General features: G+C 40.7%; 1 protein-coding gene across 2 annotated transcripts in view; it reads right to left on the reverse strand.

The window, feature by feature from the left end:
- Window positions 1-19,170, reverse strand: part of JMJD1C (jumonji domain containing 1C) — a 112,864-nt gene that overhangs the window by 57,968 nt on the left and 35,726 nt on the right. For both annotated transcript variants that reach the window (XM_081956197.1, XM_081956195.1), the window contains exon 3: window positions 5,589-5,702. Coding sequence is in view for 1 of the 2 variants with exons in the window: in XM_081956195.1 (XP_081812321.1) it covers window positions 5,589-5,702 (114 nt within the window). In the remaining variant the exon portion in view is untranslated. The remainder of the gene's footprint in view (window positions 1-5,588; window positions 5,703-19,170) is intronic.

The following is a 19,170-nucleotide window of genomic DNA, read 5'->3' on the forward strand; positions in this document are numbered from 1 at the left end:
AGTGGTCGCCAGTGTAGGAAAACCTAAGGAACTTCCTGTGATCAGGGAGGATAGACACATGAAGGTAAGCCTCCATCAAGTCAATGGACGTGAGGTAGTCACCTTCCCTGATACCTTCCAGGATGGAACGAAGGGATGCTATTTTGAACCGTTTGTAAACTAAGTTCAACCGTTTAAGATCAAGGATTGCCCTCCAAACCCCAGAGGACTTTGGAACTACAAAGAGGTTGGAATAAAACCCCCTGCCCCGGTCCTCTTGAGGAACCACCTCCATCGCCTGGATCTCCACCAGGTGGTCAATCGCCTGGCACACGAGCTGTCTCTTAAGTGCGCATTTGGAGGACGTAAACGTACGAAAGGAATTCGGAGGGACGGATAGTAATTCCAGTCACAGGCCAAACTTCACCGTGTTAAGGACCACAGAGCCGAAGTAATACTCTCCCATCGGTTGGCAAACAACGCCAACCGACCACCAATTGGAGCTGTCCAAACCGCTCATTTATTCCAGCGGAAGGGGCGACTCCCCGAAAGAGCCGCCTACCCTGGGGTTGAAAACGTGACCTGTCCTTGTAAGAAGACCTATCCTGCCCCTTGTCCTGATGTGGCTGAAAGTGTCTAGGCTGATAATGATAGTCTGTGTCCGTACCTCTATAGGTTGCCCTACGTGTATACGGTGTGTACTTGTGTTCCTGTTTCTTAGTCGTGGCAGGCAAAACCTTACATTTGTTCTTATCCTCAATGAGGATTGGGTCCAGAACATTGCCAAACAGCTTTTTCCCTGCATATGGGCCTGCCGCCAGCTTCCACTTCGCTTTGGCCATCTGCCTAGCTGAAACAGAGGAAGAAAGAGCCCTGGAGGCAAACTTAGCAGCGTTCAAGGAAGCATCTGCCGAAAACAGAGTCGCAGCCATGACCTTGCTGATGTCTTGAAGCAGCCTCACATCGTGTGCCGGGACACGCTCCTGCATTTGTTCAAGCCACATCAGTGTGGCACAATTGAAGAAGGATGCAGAAGAAGCGGCCTTGATCGCCCATGTTGCTGCCAGGAAGGTCTTACGCAACATGAATTCAGTCCTCTTATCTTCTGCCTTCAGACTGTCGGCTACATCACTAGCCACCATGGGAGTTGGGGATGCCAGGGCGGCCACAGGAGCATCCACCTCCGGAACCTGTAATGCCTGGGAGAAATCAGGATCCATATTATAGAATCGTCCGTCATTCCCACCTGGGGTGGGGAAAATACCTGGCTTGGCCCACTGCTTCTGAATGACATCCAGAAACAGTTTTGGTGCAGGGATTTCCTCTTTCCGCGCTGCGGGTTCCACAAACGCTTTTTCTTTGGTGCTGCCTTGGAAGTTGAGGCCTCGGCCACATCCTCCTTCTCCTTCTGTTTGCCACCCTCCATTTCATCGGCTGCAGTGCTCCTGGCTTTAAATAGCAAGGAACGGAACAAATTAGGAGGAAACAAACTGGCAAAGGCAGGAGTATCCGGTGCCAAACCTCCTTCTGCTCCTCCTCTTCCTGGAGTGAAACCTCGCTCCACAGCGAAGGGGAGACCTCTCTCTGTATCCTGTCTGATCGAGCAACTGGATCCTGGATGCGTCTGCGCTTGACCTCCATCAGCTCTGCGTCCGCCTGGTCAGAGGGGCGACCCTGGAGGGTTACACCATGTGCAATGGCTCGATGAATAAGAGATTGAATGTTATCAGGCAAGTCCTCAAATTCACCAATGTCATGACTAGGCCCAGGCCTGGGTGCCAGCCGGTGCCTATGCCCTGGGTCAGGAACAGGCATAATGCGTGGATGCGGATGGTACTCGCCTTCCTCATCCTCCACCTCCAAGAGTGGGGGGAGATGGAATTGGCCCTTGGGGAGCCATTCTTAGGCGGGGGGGATGGACCTCACCGAAGGCAAAGGGGCCTTATTTCTGCCTCCCTGCCTGGTCTTCTCCCCATCCCCTGCACCCCGTTGCCCGGAGGGAGCTTGCTTCACCAGTGGAGGAGGATCCTGGGGGGAACCCTTTCTCTTCTTGGAGCTCTTTGAAGGAGCTGCAGAAGTCGCCCCAGAGCTACTTTCACCGTGGGAATCACCCATGGTCTTGTAGTAAACTGTCCACCGAAGGCCTCATACTGACCAGTTCAGTAACCAGCACAGTGTTATAAATCCTGGTCGTTAATCTGTGACTGTCCTCACCGGAGCCTGCAGTCGCAATGAGCCTCATGGCAGAGAAAAGGGAAAACAAAATGGCCGCCGACCATGTGACACCCCCCCCGGAGGTTAAAAAAAAATGGCTGTCACCTCATGGTCACTAACAAAATGGCCACGAGGACCTTCCCAAGATGGCCACCGCCCAAGAAGCTCTCCCAAAAATGGCCACCCCCAGGGCCCCATACTCATAAGGTAGAAGCCTCCAGGAAAAACAAATGGTGCTGGTGAACAAACGGCCCCGAGATCATCCAGTCGGCTGCACAGCCCTCCACAAGTCTTAGCCAGCGCCGATTGCGCCCTCCTGTCATTCCAGACCGTTTTCAGCTACGCGGGAATGCCGGCGTGCCGCACACGCGCTCCTCGCACCAGTAGCCTCAATGTCTGCCCGCTGCAGCCCGAGAGCCAGCGGCAATGCAGGGCAACCTCCCTGGCCCGCTCATGAGCCAGTAATCGGAAGCAAGTCAAACGGAGCCACAATGGACTCAGATGGCTGGCCTAGCCGGTAGCTTGCCTGCAAGGAACCTGGGAACCTCCAGCAGCATCTAGACCATACAATTCACTATCCTAACACAAGCAGGTGGGAAAAGAACTTGTGAGCCAAGTTCAAACACCTTCCATCCAATAGCGACATTAAAATAATTGAAAAAAATAAAGAAAAAATTAAAGTATTCTAGGAAAGAAAACAAAATTTCACTAACAGCAAAAAAATTTACATCTCTTTTCGGGCAAGACTGAGTCGGAATTGGGTACCAGCAGGGGAAGCTGGAGGCGTGGCTTAAATTCTGACTCAATCTCTGGGGCAAATAAGGATTGAACAACCCATTCCTGGACCCTCCTCCGCCATCAGCTGGAGAATACCGCTGACAGCTAAGGAAACAAACTGATAGGTCATTGAACAAAACAATCCAAAATTCTCACCTGAAGCACAAATGACCAGGCTCAAGTTATACTTTGGACACATTATGCAAAGACTTAGCTCTTTGAAGAAGACTCTGCCAGGAAAGGTGGAAGAAAAGAGAATTAACTTGCAACAAGGTGGATGGACTCAGTTACACTGGCCATGAGTACACCACTGAGAGACTTGAAAGAATCTGGAGAATTTATGTGGCCACTAGGAGTCAAAAGACTTGATGGCATGGTAATCAATCACTCTTATTTTCACTATCACAGGGGCAACAGTTATACTTACAACTGAACCAAGAGCAGATAGCTTTCTACGTGAAAGACATATCATAAAATCTCACATGATTTCATATTTGCTCCGCTTTTTCAAATACCCATAGAATGTCAGGCTAAGAAAAAGTTCTTATTATCATCAACGAAAGCTTTTTTTTCTCCACCTAAATGCAAGTAGGGAAGATAGGATTTTTGCAAAAAGGATGCAATTAGAGAAGTTAAGCTTATGGACGATGTCTAGAAGGAAAAACAAAGAGTTGTGGGGAAAAAATAGTTCATACTTTCATGCTTGTTAATTTTGAAAAATTAACTTGGCATAAAAAAGAATTAGTCAACCAGTATGAACAGTGGCAGGATTCAAATAATTTAGCAACCGTTTCTCTGTCCTAATGACCAGCTTGGTGGGCGGGGCTCAACAGTCACCTGACTGGGTGAGCACGGCCAACTCAACATCACTCACGTCAATGGGTATAGCTGTTACAATGTAATAAGGGTTAACCGCAGAGGCAGTTTCTGTAAGCAGAGCAATAAAGAGACTAGAAACAAAATCAGAATGTTGCTTCCTGCGTTCCTTACAGGATTAGTCCTGTAAAGTGGAAAAAACCAAAAGGAATTTCTTCCAACAACTGGTTCGCCGAACTGCTTAGAAAGTTAACCATCAGTTCTCCCGACTAAGTGCGACCTGGCTGAATCCCACCATTGAATAATTACTTCCCTCCATTGAGAAAGTTGTACATTAAACTGCCACTCTGCTTGCTGTTCTTAACTCCTTAGCAATTAAAAAAACCAAGCTATTCATTTCCCATGAATTACTAAATTTATTCAAGTTTTAAAATAAATAATTATGAAAGGTTTTTTTCTGAAAATCTTTGACCTGGTCATCTTCCCACCCATGTACCTGTTGATACTCTAACAACAGTGACAAAAAGCAAAAGCAAACATAAATCTGTAACAAGATGGTGAGTAGGATTTAAGTGTGGAATTTATACTGGTTTTTCCTCTGCAAGCCTTGTTTTACTATGTGTCATTTTTTAATTACTTTTTCTATCAAATTGCTTAGAATATAAATTAACCTGTCAACATATAACCTCTCACATCTCATCTGGATTTTTTTTTTAAAAAAATGCTATCATATTGCTTTCATTCCAGTCTTCTGGCGCTGTTGCAGCTGACCAGGCTGTTTGCGGCAAGCACGCTAGCCAGATGAATACCGGATGGATGCTGGGAGGCAGAGGCAGACTTTTTTTCCTCCTCTAAAGCTCATGTGTGTCTTATAGTGTGAAAAATACAGTAATTCTGGGCAAGAGTTAATGAATTTCAAAACAAGAAATATGTCCCTTAACTTTACATAGTGCCCTGACATTCAACTTATAAAAATATCCAAAATAAAAAAATAGGAAATAGTGTTGAACTAATTCTCTTAAAATGGTGCTATGACAATTAGAATATAGTGTTTGTTTATAACAGTCTCCATGAACTGTGCACCATTAACTCAAGGGATGACCCTAACAAGATTTTGAAAGGACAATTAGATCAATCTACCCTATCCAAGAATGTGTTTAAGTACTCAAGACCTATATTTTAGACTGCCAATAAATTTAAATTTTCCTAATTCCTAAGAGTAGTAATATTTGCACATCTTAACATCCTCACAAGAGCTATTCTTGATGGCAAATATAAAAAAGTACCTTGTGAGCTAAGATTGTGCTCTTGTGGAAAACAATCCACTGAATCTGTAACCCATGTTCTGACCAAGGGGGACTTGCAATCAATCCTCTAACTTGTTTATAAAATTATACCTCTGAGATCAAAGCAAATCCTACAAAAAGAATTGCAAAGATATTTCAAATATAGTTATCTATATTATAACGAAGCTGCTTTAACATAGAAAATAGGAGACTGTGAGTTCTAATCCTGCCTTAGGTATAAGCCATGGGTGACCTGGGTCCAGTCACTCTCAAGTCAACTCACCTAACAGGGTTATTGTTGTAAGGAAAAATAGGATAAGGAAGATTTGCCACCATTTATAAAAATAATAAAGTTGGATATAAATAAACAATACTATTTTCCCAATAATATCAACTTTTGAAAGAAAATACTTCCAGTCTGTAATGATTACAAATAATTTCTCATTACTAATGCAGAAGACACATTACATGTTTTAATTAAGGTAATTTAGATTTAATAACTTTTATAACACTTACCTGATAGGGCTGAAAGGCACTATCTTCAGATAAGAAATCCAGATGTCTGTCCACCAGAAATTCAACTGCAATAATAGAACTGTATACACTTTTCCCAACCAAAGGTTTAAAAGTCTGCGGACAAAATAAAACACAAGAATATAAATGTCTTGCTTGTTTAAGTTCTAAATATGCTGTGCTCTATTTTGTTAGTTAAATACAAAACAACTCTTTTAAAATACAACATATTGCTTGGAGATCAAGCTACTTTTATTCTGACTGCAATCAGTCAATACCTGTTGAGCACCACCTAGTTGGCCCAATCTAAGGAAGTAATAACTACAGATTTCATGAATTTATTTTTTAATGCCACTTAATTACAATCTTGGAAACTGTAATAGGAATTTCCTAGCTTCATTTATAGTGAGGTAATTTAAAACTGTTTGTCTTTGAAAACTGTGAAATGTTTCTCCCCATAATCCTCACCACATAGACTGAGTTGCTATTCACGAGATATGCTGTGGACTGACCCATCTACTGCTCCTTTATTGTGTTTTCTTCCATTCCTTTCCCAGTTTCTCTAAAATCTTATTATCCACCTTATTAAAAAAGCAGTCCAATGTATTTAATTTAATACTTATTTTCAAACATTGAGCCTTCTGCAAACTTGAGAACCTGTCATTGTGTAGTGAAGCAACTAAAGACAAGTTTATGTTCCATTGTTCTGTGCAGAGTGCATCATTATAAAAGAGAGGCTCCATCCTTAGTAATAGATAGCACTTAGACTTATTCACCACTTTACAGTACTTTACAGCCCTCTCTAAGCTGTTTAAGAGTCAGTCTCTTGCCCCCAACAATTTGAGTCCTCATTTTACCCACTTTGGAAGAATGGAAGGCTGAGTCAACCTTGAGCCTGGTGAGATTTGAACTGCCAAATTGCAGTCAGTCAGCAGACGTAGCCTTCACTACGGCAATCTAACCACTGCACCACCACACTCAGGAACAAATAAAATTGAACTCCTAGTGCCTTTATGGACATTTTCATATAGTTTTCTTGGCAGCAATAAAGAAAGTGCATTTTTTTCAAGATGCTTTTTTGAACTTCTCGTTTATTCTACAATCCTAGATTTCTCTAGCAATATCCCCATTCAAATAATAAGCAAATTTGATCCTACTGAGCACCTAAATCCAGACAAAATCTACCAGTACTACTAGCTACTTCTGCCGAGGATAGATCTTGTGAAATAATTGGAACAATATATTCCTATCTTAGTTTCAACTTTTCTCCTGAAAGTCTCTATTGTTTCTCTGGTTTTTCGTTCATGTTCAGTACTACTATGGATTCAGTATTCAAACTTACAGCTACATTTTATTGTTCTTGAGTATTTAGCAAGGTGAGTAGCACAAAGCAGGTTTTTTTTTAAAAAAGAGCCTATCCCAAAATCCAAGCAGGATTTAAAACATGGCAAGATTTCAAAGATTGGCTTATCCAGGAGTACAGTATATGTGGTATAAGCGAGCGTCAAACTTGAGTTGAGGGCCGCAACAGGGTTGTGTTTGACCTCAGGGGCTGGGTGGGTGTGGCGGAGTAGGCGTGGCCAGATCGACATCACTCGTGTTGGGAGCGCCCCTCCCAGACTCCGTTTTCACTGGCAGAGGCACTGTGCGCAGGTCCTTTGCTGTTTCCAGCATGGCCTGGAAGGCCAGATCTAAGCACCCTGCAGGCCGGATCTGGCCACGGGCCTTGAGTTTGACACCCCTTGGTATAGTGTCAACCCATTTTATTTGTTCTGTATTCTGTTATCTCTTTTTATAACTGCCTGCAGAGAGTTGCAATAGTTATCATAATGTATCTGTCATGGTTCTAATAAGCTAGATCCGTGATGGCGAACCTATGCCATGCGTGCCAGAGGTGGCACTCAGAGCCCTCTCTGTGGGCAAGCACACCATCGCCAGCTGCTCTTCTGGTTTATGGCATGCATGTGGCCATATTTCAGTCCATTTTCTGGGCCGTTTTCCAGGCTATTTTCTGGCCCTTTTGGGGGTCAAAAAGGGCTTGAAAAAAGGACTGAAAACTCCCTGAAAATGGCCTTTTTGGCTGTTTTCCTAGCCATTTTCTGGGTTGAAAACAGCTCAAAAAAGGCCTGAAAATTTCCTGAAAAAGGCCTGGGAAATGGCCTATTTTGGGGGCATTTTTGGACTGTTTTTTCAGGGAATTTTCAGGCCATTTTTCGAGCTGTTTTTGGCCCAAAAATCAGCCGGAAAACAGCTTCTAAAGTGGCCAAAAAACAGGCATGTGCACCCCAGGCAACTGATCTTTGGGTTTTTGGTGCTTCGGCATGCACACATGCACATACATTCTGGTTTGGGCACTCGGTGTCGAAAAGGTTCACCATCACTGAGCTAGGGGTTTTAAGTTTTCTTTAAGCAGCTAATCCTTTGCCCACATAAACACTAAGGAAAGAGAGTAGTACCTAGCTTAATACATGGACAGACATAATACTACAGCTACTTGTAATAATGAGTCTGGTAGGTAAAAAAGGTCAGACATTTTCTTTCCTTATGTCACCTTTCATAGTTAAAGAAGCAAATAATGTTTTGACTTGGGAACAGCCATTTCAGGTAATCTCAGCCAGAAACAATTCCAATAATTGATTTCTTTAAAAAAATGTAGAGAATACTACATTTTAGAGTTTAGAGTTGAGTTCTTGGTCTTTTCTAACCTTGATTGTTTTCCTACAAATGTATTCTTACTTGGTTAGGTAACATTGTCAGTGCATGGAACAGACACCGATGCATTGATTTTACCTAGCTAGGTAATAAAACCCCTGCAGAAAAACAAGCCCCAACTATTTCAACCTTAAATGGTCCTCTGAGTATTCTGAGATAATTTTGTTTCAAGGTTTGAATTAAACCCTTCAGGCAATTTGAGATCCGTTCTCAAACACAGTAATTTTGGAATGTTTCAGCAAAACTTTTAAGTACAGTTGCTTTGTTCCTGAAGTTTGAAACAAAGGTTCCCATTTGGTGTACAGTCTAAACAAAATACTCACATTCTGTTTTACCCAATGAAAGATAAACATAACAATTCTGAAACATTAGTATTGACTGAAAATTCCGTAATCTGCAAGCCAAATAAATCCATCATATTGCTCCTAGTAGAAGAGCAACCAAGGTGATTAAAGGCCTGGATACTAAAACATATGAAAAATGGTTGCAGGATTTGGGCTTGCCTAGTCTAGAGAAAAGAAGGATTAGGGGTGAGATGACAGCAGTATTCTAGTATTTGAGAGGCGGCCACAAAGAGGAGGGGGGTCGACTTATTTACCAATGCACCTGTAGGCAGGACAAGAAATAATGGATGCAAATTAATCAAGGAGAGAAGCAACCTGGAACTAAGGAGAAGCTTCCTAACATTCAGGGCAATTAAACAGTGGAACAGTTTGCCGTCAAAAGTTGTGGGGGCTTCATCACTGGAGGTGTTTAAGAGGAGACTGGACAGTCATCTGTGTGAAGTGGATAGGGTCTCCTGCTTGAGCAGGGGGTGGACTAGAAGACCTCTAAGGTCCCTTCCAGCTCTATTCTGATTTTGTACTGAGATGAATTAAAAAAATAAAACCAGCCCAAAGCAAAATTCTTTTTTAACTGTAACTCTCCTACAATTCTAAAATTGTATTTACTATTAAATGCTATTTAATAGTAGCTTGCCATCTAGTATTTTAAGCATACCTACAATATATGGAGTGCATATATTTGGCTTTTTCCATAATTAAAATGTGATATATGCGCCTAATTGTTTCAGAGATATCCAATTATAGAAGGAGGTTACATACTAAATCTTTGGAAGGATTTCAAAATTGGTAATTCTAAAATCTTCCAGACAAAATTAGCTCTGACTGAAAATAATCTCAGGGCAGAGAACAATAAATAAGACCATGGTTGTCTGCTGCACTTCACATATAAAAAAGACAGCCCTGTTGCTATGAGGCACAATGAATGTAACAGCCCTACTGGCTTCATTTGAAAAAAGGAAACCTTTTGTGTTTTAAATTCTGTAATTGAAGATATGGATGATTATTCCAAGGCAGTGCAAAAATCAAGACAGCTGTGGCATTGCCTACTTATTCCATTGGCCTCTCCTAGCAACAGCATGATTTATCATCCCACATTCTCCACAATTCCTTTGGCTACTCATTGCTTTCCCAACTTCAGTAATTATTCCTATTCAGAAGACCTATCATATTTTTCAAAGTATAAGACACACCTCCCCCCCAAAAGAGGGTGAAAATCTGGGTGTGTCTTATACACTGAATACAGCATTTTTGGCCTCCTGAAACCCTGCCCCCGCGCATCCCATTTTTAAAAAAAAATGGACGTGCAGAGGGTTGGGGAGGACAAAAACGAGCAAAAAACGGGCCATTTTTTGCTTGATTTTGCCCCCCCCCCGAGCACTCTACAAGCTTCCCAAAGCCTATGTATGCCTTTTTTCTTTGCAAAAAACAAAAAGAAAAACCTAGACCTGTTTTCTCAAAAAACGGGCCATTTTTTTGGCCGTTCCCCCCCTCCCCCCCAAGGAGCACTTTGCAGGCCTCTCAAACTCTCTGCATGCCCCGTTTTTCACAAAAATGAGGGGCACAGAGGGCTTGGGAGGCCTGCAGAGTACAAAACCTTTTTTAAAAAATTTACCTCTTCAAAATCTTGGTGCGACTTATACTCTGGTGCGTTTTATAGTCTGAAAAATATGGTAAGCAAGGTTTCTCAGATCTTTTTCAGAGAAACTACGGCAATGTTTTGAGACCCTGACAAAGCTGGAGCATGTGGGGTTGTTTTTAGTATTTTAGTTTCATTTCACAATCCTCATGAACTCATGGTCATTTATATTTAGATAACAAAGTCTAGAAATTAAATTCTCACTTGACAGAAAAGTTGTGCCTTATTGAAATACTTTACATACGCACATCAAATATAATTCAAAAATATAATTTTATCATTAAGTTTATTATTTATTTTAAAGATTGAGATGATTACAGAAGCTAATCAGGTGGTTTGGTTTTTCTCCTGAGAGTTATTTTCTAATGTGAAAAACACATTTTTATAAAGAAAACATGACCTCCCTTCACCTTCCTTCCTATGGAAAAGGTCAAAAGGTTCTGTAAGTAGGTAAACAATTGCCGGTGCCAGTTAAAGAGATAATTAAAGATGATGAAATGCTATATTATTAGCTAGATAATTATGGGAAAAATTATCCTCATTACTGCATTTTTAGATACTATTCATCAGTTGTCCTGGAATAAAAAGCATGCTTACCAAAAATGACAACTGGACAACATATATGGGCAATTGTATCTATGCCACATTCAGTATCAAAATAGAAATAAATTAAATACATGAAGTGGTTATAAATACATTTTAATATGTTGCTATTTATAAATATATTCCAACTTAAGTACAGCACTATTGGTTGTATCAGAAATGCTTTAAGCATCATATAATTCATGGTGTATTATCAATGCAAAACGGAATATGGTATGGTATCGTACTTTTGTATTCTAATATATTTTACTCCTGAAAATATTTAAATTATTTAAATACATAAAAAGTAAGACTGCACACCTATAATTCTGTAAGCTACAGTACTTCAATGACCTTAGGAAACTATTGTGAACCATAATGTGTTACAAACGGTTTGTAATCCTATAGAAAAACTGCTAGTAAGCTATAATTTAGCATCAGGTTTATACCAGAAAGAGAGCAACTATGTATACAAGTCCCAGAGGCTTGTCTACATTACTATAATAGCCTCCTGTTTATACTTAGACTGTCTAAGAACAACTGTGTCTTGTTTGGGTCTCTATGCAGCACTGAATTCCATTCGCATGAGAGAAAAAAAAACCAGGACCAGATTATTATTCCTTGAAAGGAATGTTTTAAAAAAAATCAGCCAGCGGTCCTAACATTAAGTTCAGCTGCTCAAACTGGCCTCCACCTACAGACATGTGTTAAACACTATACCATTTTCATTTCCTCTCTTACCGGAAATGCATTTACTTACTGCAGAATGAAAATTATTGTTCTGAACTATTTATTCAAATCTGTTCAGAAATATCGTTTAAAACATTATGTTCTGATTTGTGATGTATTTTAGAAGTCTTCAAATCTCATATTAGTATAGTTTCAACAATTACTTTACTGATTTAAATAGACCAGAACCCAATGTAACAACTTCACAAAAATGGGATTTGAAAGTTTTATCAAAAGAGACAAATTAGAGCTTTAGCAAGATATTATGAAAGGATTACATTCGGTGACAGAGAAACTTAATAGAGACACCAAATATTTTTTGACAGAATTAAGTGCAGAATGATGTACTGGTTACTTTTTCACACTGTTTTGCATTAATCTACAACATTTAGAAATAAAGACAGATACAACACAGAACTTATTTGATTGAAAATGCTTTCTAACATTTAAATAACATTTTTAAATGGTTCGTCAGCATGTTTTCCAATTGGTTCCCTAGTGGTGGATTTTTCCAAAGGTGTTCAATATGTTTACAAAAAACAAAAATGAGATTAAGCAATATGCAGAGTTTTTTTTTTAATAAAATAGTTATTACCCTAACAAATGAGAGCCTCTCCCTTTAATCTTAGATTGGTAGTGCAGACTCTAACTCTGCCAATAAGTGTGTGTGTGTGTGTGTGTGTGTGTGTGTGTGTGTGTGTGTGTGAATAAGAGTAGCTTTAACAGCAACACTTACCCCTTCTCCGATTTAGGTCATGATCATTTCTGCTAAGGTCATTTACATAACAAAACAGTCTCTAAACATACAAGGAAACCATCCACTAGAAATCCATAGGAGAGAAAATATCTGGAGCAAAGCTTTTTCTTCGGCAGACATTCTGGCCTAGAGCAAAAAAAGACTTCAAAATGAGGAGCAATCGCGCTGCTTAAACATGTTGAAAGAAGGGAAGAGGCGGTGCTCTGAACTGTAACTAATCCCTCATCACAGGTGGTGTTGGAGTCACTTCCAGGATAGTCACATTGCTGGATGACTCATATGGCTGGCCTGGCCGAAGAGCATGGGGTCATAATTTTAACTACTTACAAAGGCAGACTGACAGCTCATGTTTAATATCTATAAACAGAAAATCCAGATATCAAGTTTCCACTTTCCTGAATTACTCCAAAGCGTATTAGAAATGAGACCTATTCAGAGATAAAAATGTGTATTGTAATCCCGAATAGGAAGACTACTATAAAGCAAGATAGAAAATTCTTCACTAGCTAAAAGGGCATTTAATTTCTAAAATCCAAATTGTCATATGATGCTACTTGAAAATCCTGGAATAATATTATTCTCAAAACTGATAGAGCAGCTAGACCTTTCAAGTTTTATTTTGAGTAACAATATTTGGAAACAGATACATTAGATTTTAAAGTTCATTCCAGCTCATTGGCACTACTGCAAAGGAAAGAAGATATGATTGCAAACACTGATCTGAAAATGTATTTACGGATTCAGCTGCCTTACAGCAAGTTAGCAGATGTTGAAGAACAAAGAATGAGAAAATAAAACAATGCATTAAATTATGTCATCAAATTTAAAAATGTGATTTACTTTTGTAACAGAAAGGGAACGAGAAACAAACCCAATGTACCACATAATATTCCAAAGTTTTTAAACAATTTAGTAGCATTCTTTACTCGGAACATAAAAAAATATTTTTCCTATGATAGGCAAAACTATTGTGTTTAGTGACCCCTTTTGGTTTAAGTAAGTTCCTTTTTCTCTCCAGTGAGCAGGCTGGATAAGTGCCTTTCTGACCATTTAATGAGGTGTGTACCAGAGGTGGTATTCAGCAGGTTCTGACCAGTTCTGGAGAAACGGTAGTGGAAATTTTGAGTGGTTCAGAGAACCGGTAAATACCACCTCTGACTGGCCCCACCCCCATCTATTCTCTGCCTCCTGAGTCCCAGGTGATCGGGAAGAAATGAGGATTTTTCAGTATCCTTGCCCTGCCACTCCCACCAAGCCACGTCCACCAAGCCTGCCATGCCCACAGAACCGGTAGTAAAAAAATTTGAATCCCACCACTGGTGTGCCCCTCCGATTTCTTCTGCCCTGGCAATGACAATCCTTGCCTCACACCCTGGTGCTCTTGTGGTCCCTCACATTGCTTTCAATTTTGTTGGGTTAACGATGTGGATGCCTTTTGGGAGTACAATACTCAAAACAAACAATTACGAATGGATGGTGGCTGTTGTCGGATTCCTGACCAGTTCACACTTGGTGGTGTGAACTAACAGTGTAAGACTAACAGTGGAAGAATCTGATCTCCGTGTTCAGAGATGACTGGCGTGGGTGGGATTTGGTGGCAATTTGGTTCTTGGGCTGGGATCAATCAAGGATCATCTATTTCTTTTCTTTGCTTACATCCCACTTCTCCTTTAGAATCTCAGAGCGGTGCTCCTCCTTCCTATTTATCCCCCATAAAGCGAAATTAATTGGAGAGAGAAGGGGAGATTACAAGAGAGACTGGCTAAAGGCCATTTAATGAACTTCTATGGCCAAGTGTGTACTTGAATCTGAGTTTGTGGTGTCAATCGTATATCCCACATAAGCAGTATACACAGAGTGGAAAGGTGTTTTGTTTTAAACTAAGAACGAAAACATCAGGCTCCAGATGTTCTATCAAACTCTTCCAAATTAGCTGAATTTTGGCAGAAGCAAAAGCCATAACATGTGGTGTCCCGTATTTCAGTTAAAACAAGGCTGCAGGAATCCCAGAGTGAATAGAGGGTGAGCAGGACAAAGCTGGTGAATGTTATTCTATCTTTCTCCTTCTTTCAAAACATAGATATATGTAGTGCTATTGGTGCTGCTGTTGTGTCCTGTGCATGACCTGCACACCTGTCCATCTATGACCCTCAGCAGATCAAGTGTGGTCTTATTCCACTGCCCTGCTCATCCTAGATCATCTTAAGTGTCTCCCTTCCCTCCTCCTACCTCAGCTACAGTCAACATGCAGGCCACATGTCCTGCCATTCACAGAGAATGCCCCAAATTTTTGCGAGTGTTTTCCCGTCTCTTTGCCATCCTAGAATTGCCAAAGAAACCCCTCATACTTTTTCCTGTATTTCCATTCCCCTTAGCTTGGAACCCCCACATTTTGGTTATGTATTTAGATCAATAATGCATATTTAGGTTAATGGCCCTAAACCATCTGATTCTTTCATAAATTTGTTCAAACAAAAAGCATTTTAAATATCCCTACTTTACATTCTGCAGTTGGAAGAATGATTGCATTGCTATGTTTTTTTCATTCTCTTTAATGGAAACCAGGAAAATTGTTCAGAATATGCTGATACTCATAATGTTCAGAATTGACATTAAATTTTGTTACTTTAAATCAGGGGTGTCAAACTCACGTCGTCACGTGACATATTGGGACTTTCTCCCCTTCGCTAAACTGGGCGTGATCAGTGCGTGACACATCCGGCCTGCAGGGCGGGAATTTACCAGTCCTGCTTTAAATTATATACAAGTATGATGGTAGAATTCTGAATGTCCTAGAAAGTCTATATCACTTCAGATTTGATATAGGGAATACCATTTCTTAATGCTTTATTTTATAGGTAGAGTTGCTATAAAATCTTAAGTTATGCATGGAACTCCAAAGTTGAATTCTCAGCATGGCAATAGCTCCAATTTAGGTTTTGGGCAGATTTTAAATTAGGGAGACTAATTTGTGGCAGTTTTCTTTTTTAATAATTTCAAGCAACTACTTGACAGTAAAAATTGACAAGAAAAAAAGGTGTTGATTTAGAATAACAATGTATGCATAATATACACCACTGAATTATTTCTAAAACAATATTATTAATCATTAGAATATAAGCCCTCACACACAAATAGCTTCATTTGTACTTACATAATTCCAATAAAGTATTTCACTCACCATGTGCTTCAACTCACATTCCGCCAGCAATTATCAAACCAATCTATTTCCACCCTTTAAAAAAAAGAGGCACTTTTTTCTTCTTTGCCCTGCCAATCTGGCTTACAGACTATAACAGTATACAGAACTGCAATCGAAAAACACTCCATGACCTTCAATTACTACCTTGGCTTAAAGCCACAAAACCAGTGTATTACTGCTTGTTAACAGTGTGTACTGTCTTATAGTGAAAGTAGTCACAGTGGTTTAAAGCAAAAAGACAGCTTTTGCTTGTTAAAGAAAACTGAAATATATAAAGTTTGTTACTTCATATATTATGAAAATATATTTAAACTAACAGTGATTGTAAGGATATGTTCATATTGCACAATTAAATAAAAATTACCAGGAGTAAAAAAAGATATTGGTTCAAGCATCATGGGAAAAAAAAGAACTTGTGTTGGTAGGCACTGTTCTTAGGCTAAAGTACCATTGAGTAAAGAGAGAAGCTGAGTAAGACCAGAACCTACCAATGCACACCCACACCTGGATCATTTGTTCCTTAACCTCTAGAGGAACAGAAAAATATATGTACCTCTGCTAAGGAACTGCTTTGTACTGCCAATAGCAATGCTTTCATTGCTGCTCCTTTGCTGGTATAGAACAAAATGAATAGGCAGCTGGAACTCTTTTATCTGAAGGCTGGCTCACAGCCAGCAATGAATTGTGATTCACTTCTGAAAAAATAATAGCATAAATAAATCAGAGAATGCTACAAAATTAAAAATGCACACTTCTTTCCAACATTTTTTTCCTTTTAGCATAAATTTTAATCATTAACAATCAGGTAATCAACAATTAAAATCATTCTAGACTATATATGTATGTGTGTGTATGTATACTACAAACACACACATATATATACACACACAAACATAGTCTAGATGTTTTTAATTGTTGATCAGCAGCGGCAATCCCCACCGCCTAGAATCAGATGAAAATAAGATGGTCCGAGGCCAAAAAATGGGACGTGTAGAGGCCAAAAATGTGACGCACAGAGGCCAAAAATTGCCAAAGGGTGGGGGTGATGTGCTGTGGCGATCCCCGCAGCCTGGAACAGGTCTAAAATGGAGCGTGCGGAGGCTGAAAATGCAACGCGTGGAGGCCAAATCAGCCAAAGGGGGGCCGGTGGGTGGGCGGGCTTTGGCAACATTCGCTGTATGAGACGCACAGACATTTTCCCCCACTTTGAGGGGGGGGGGAGTGCGTCCTATAGCAATAGCACTTAGACTCATATACCACTTCATAGTGCTTTTACAGCCCTCTCTAAGTGGTTTACAGAGTCAGCATATTGACCAACAATCTGGGTCCTCATTTTACCCCCCTCGGAAGGATGGAAGGCTGAGTCAACCTTGAGTCGGTGAGATTTGATCTGCCTAATTGCAGTTAGCAGTCAGCTGAAGTAGCCTGTAGTACTGCACTCTAACCACTGCATCACCAAGGCTCTTATACTCTGAAAAATACGGTATTATGGCCCCAACTGGCTTAGGACTGCATTGGTTAGAAACATGTGGAAGACACCTTTAAATATAACACACACACGCACAGGGCGAGAGGGAGAGAGAGAGAGGGAGAGAGAGAGAGGGAGAGAATGAGTTTGTTCTAGGAGTTCTTATCAGCTCATTCTGTTTCCTTTATTTCTAGAGCAAATATTTCTATCAATTTGAATTTCATAAAGAATTCCTGCGGAAACAATGATTATAATCTAATCTAGCCTCACTGTAGCTAATGATGAGTACATTAGAAAGCTAAATGTTACTATATTTGTCAATTATACTTTTAGAAGCAATACAATGACAGTGATGGTTACAGTATGTCAGGTCTACTTCTAAAGATTATTTAACTGAGAACTCTCTACAAATGTTTTGTTAATAATATCTTTTTGAAGATGATCGTCTTCTACAACAGTTGATGTACTGGGCCATGTCAAGTGGTCTGGGACTCCTGTTCGACCCTCACAGATTTTGATGAAATTTTGTGTGAACATGCACACATGTCCCCAACACTTGATAAAGTGTTACGTTTGTCAATGCAATACTTGCGGAGATATAGTCATTGGCTTGACTCCAAACCGCAGCCTTCTATAGTATGACTCTGAGGTTTCAGCAACTTTTAGATATAATATCTCTGGCAATATTTTGTTGAGAGAAACAAAACTTGGCCATCTTGTACAACTTTTTCTCAGTAAGAATTAGGTCCAGTATAGCTTTTCATCTAGTTCTTTCCTCTATCTTTTGGATAACAAAATTGCTCTCCCCATCCTGCCACGCTGGGTGAGGACTTGACTTTCCTTTCAGCTCAAGAAAGTAGAACTCTTGAAATAATTGGCATTTTAAAAGAAAATTTTTATTGAACTAAAGTGATAGCAAGACAAGGAAAGCAGGATCTGAGGATTCCTGCACAATTCCGTTAAGTTAAAACAAATAGAAACCCTTCCCCTCAGACCAGTATAAAAGAGATGGCCCTCAATTTGTTCCCTGCCCGCTTACATTTCCAGGAAGGTAAATCAATGTACAGCATAAGTAGGCAACAGGAAGAAGGTTATAAAGTGAGGAATGCATCCAGCGCCCCCTCCCCCCCGCCATGGCAGCATCTCAATAGGGATCTACGGGATCTGGCATTTACATTATGAAGATCTGTCTCCTCTCCAGTCTATTTTTTTGCCTGCTTCTTTCTTTCTCATCAACAAAGGGCTTGACAAGGCCTCCAGTAATGAAAAAGGAGGCCTCGTCAAGCGGAATTTTGGTGAGGAAGGAGGCCCAGAAGACATGTGTGGACCTCCTTTTTTTGTACCAGAGGCATCATCAAGTGGATCTCCTGCAAGAAAGAAGGGCTGGAAAAACACATGTGGACTTCCGGGCCTCCTTTTTCATCACAGGAGACCTTGTCAAAGAGATCTCCAGCAAGAAAGGAGGCCTGGAGGGACACACGCGGCCCTCGGGGCCTCATTTCTTGTTAGCAAACCACTTGAGGATTGCAACCATGTAGGCTTTGGCAGCAGTTTTCAAAAAGCCTTTGCCGGTGGGAACAGAGCTTTGGAGGGAGGCGCCCAACCCTCCCAAGGTCCACTGGTGCCAACAAAGGCTTTTTCCAAAGGGCTGCCAAAGCCTACAGGAGCGCAATCTCCCTGCAGGCTTCGGCAAATGGAGGTAAAGCCTGAGCGATTGAAGCCTTCCATCTGTTTGCAAATGTCCAGGCCTCAATTCGCAGAGAATAGAGATCTAACGTACAAGATCATGCAAGATCAGTAGCACAAGATATCGTGCTACTGATCTTGCATGATCTTGTGGTACATTAGGCCTCTGTTCTCTGTGAATGCATTGAAAGCCTGAAGCAATGAGGCAGGCAAAGAAACTGTGACAGAGAAGTGATCTTCAGAAGGTAAGTGAGTCTCCACAGGCAAAGTGCCTGTGAAGACCCAGCCGGGGATGTGGGGGGTGGGAAATAGGCAGGGCAAATGTTGCAGAGCCTCTGTGATCATTCATAAGAGTGAACAATTGCCATGGTGCTGCAATATTCATAATTTTGGGACTTGTTTGTAAACGGTAGGGAGTGCTTATCATGTAACTTCAAACATTCGCTAAGGGAAAGCTCATAACCCAGGG

Source organism: Natrix helvetica (assembly GCF_964273705.1).
Source record: "Natrix helvetica genome assembly, chromosome: 5".
Taxonomy (NCBI): Eukaryota; Metazoa; Chordata; class Lepidosauria; order Squamata; family Natricidae; genus Natrix; species Natrix helvetica.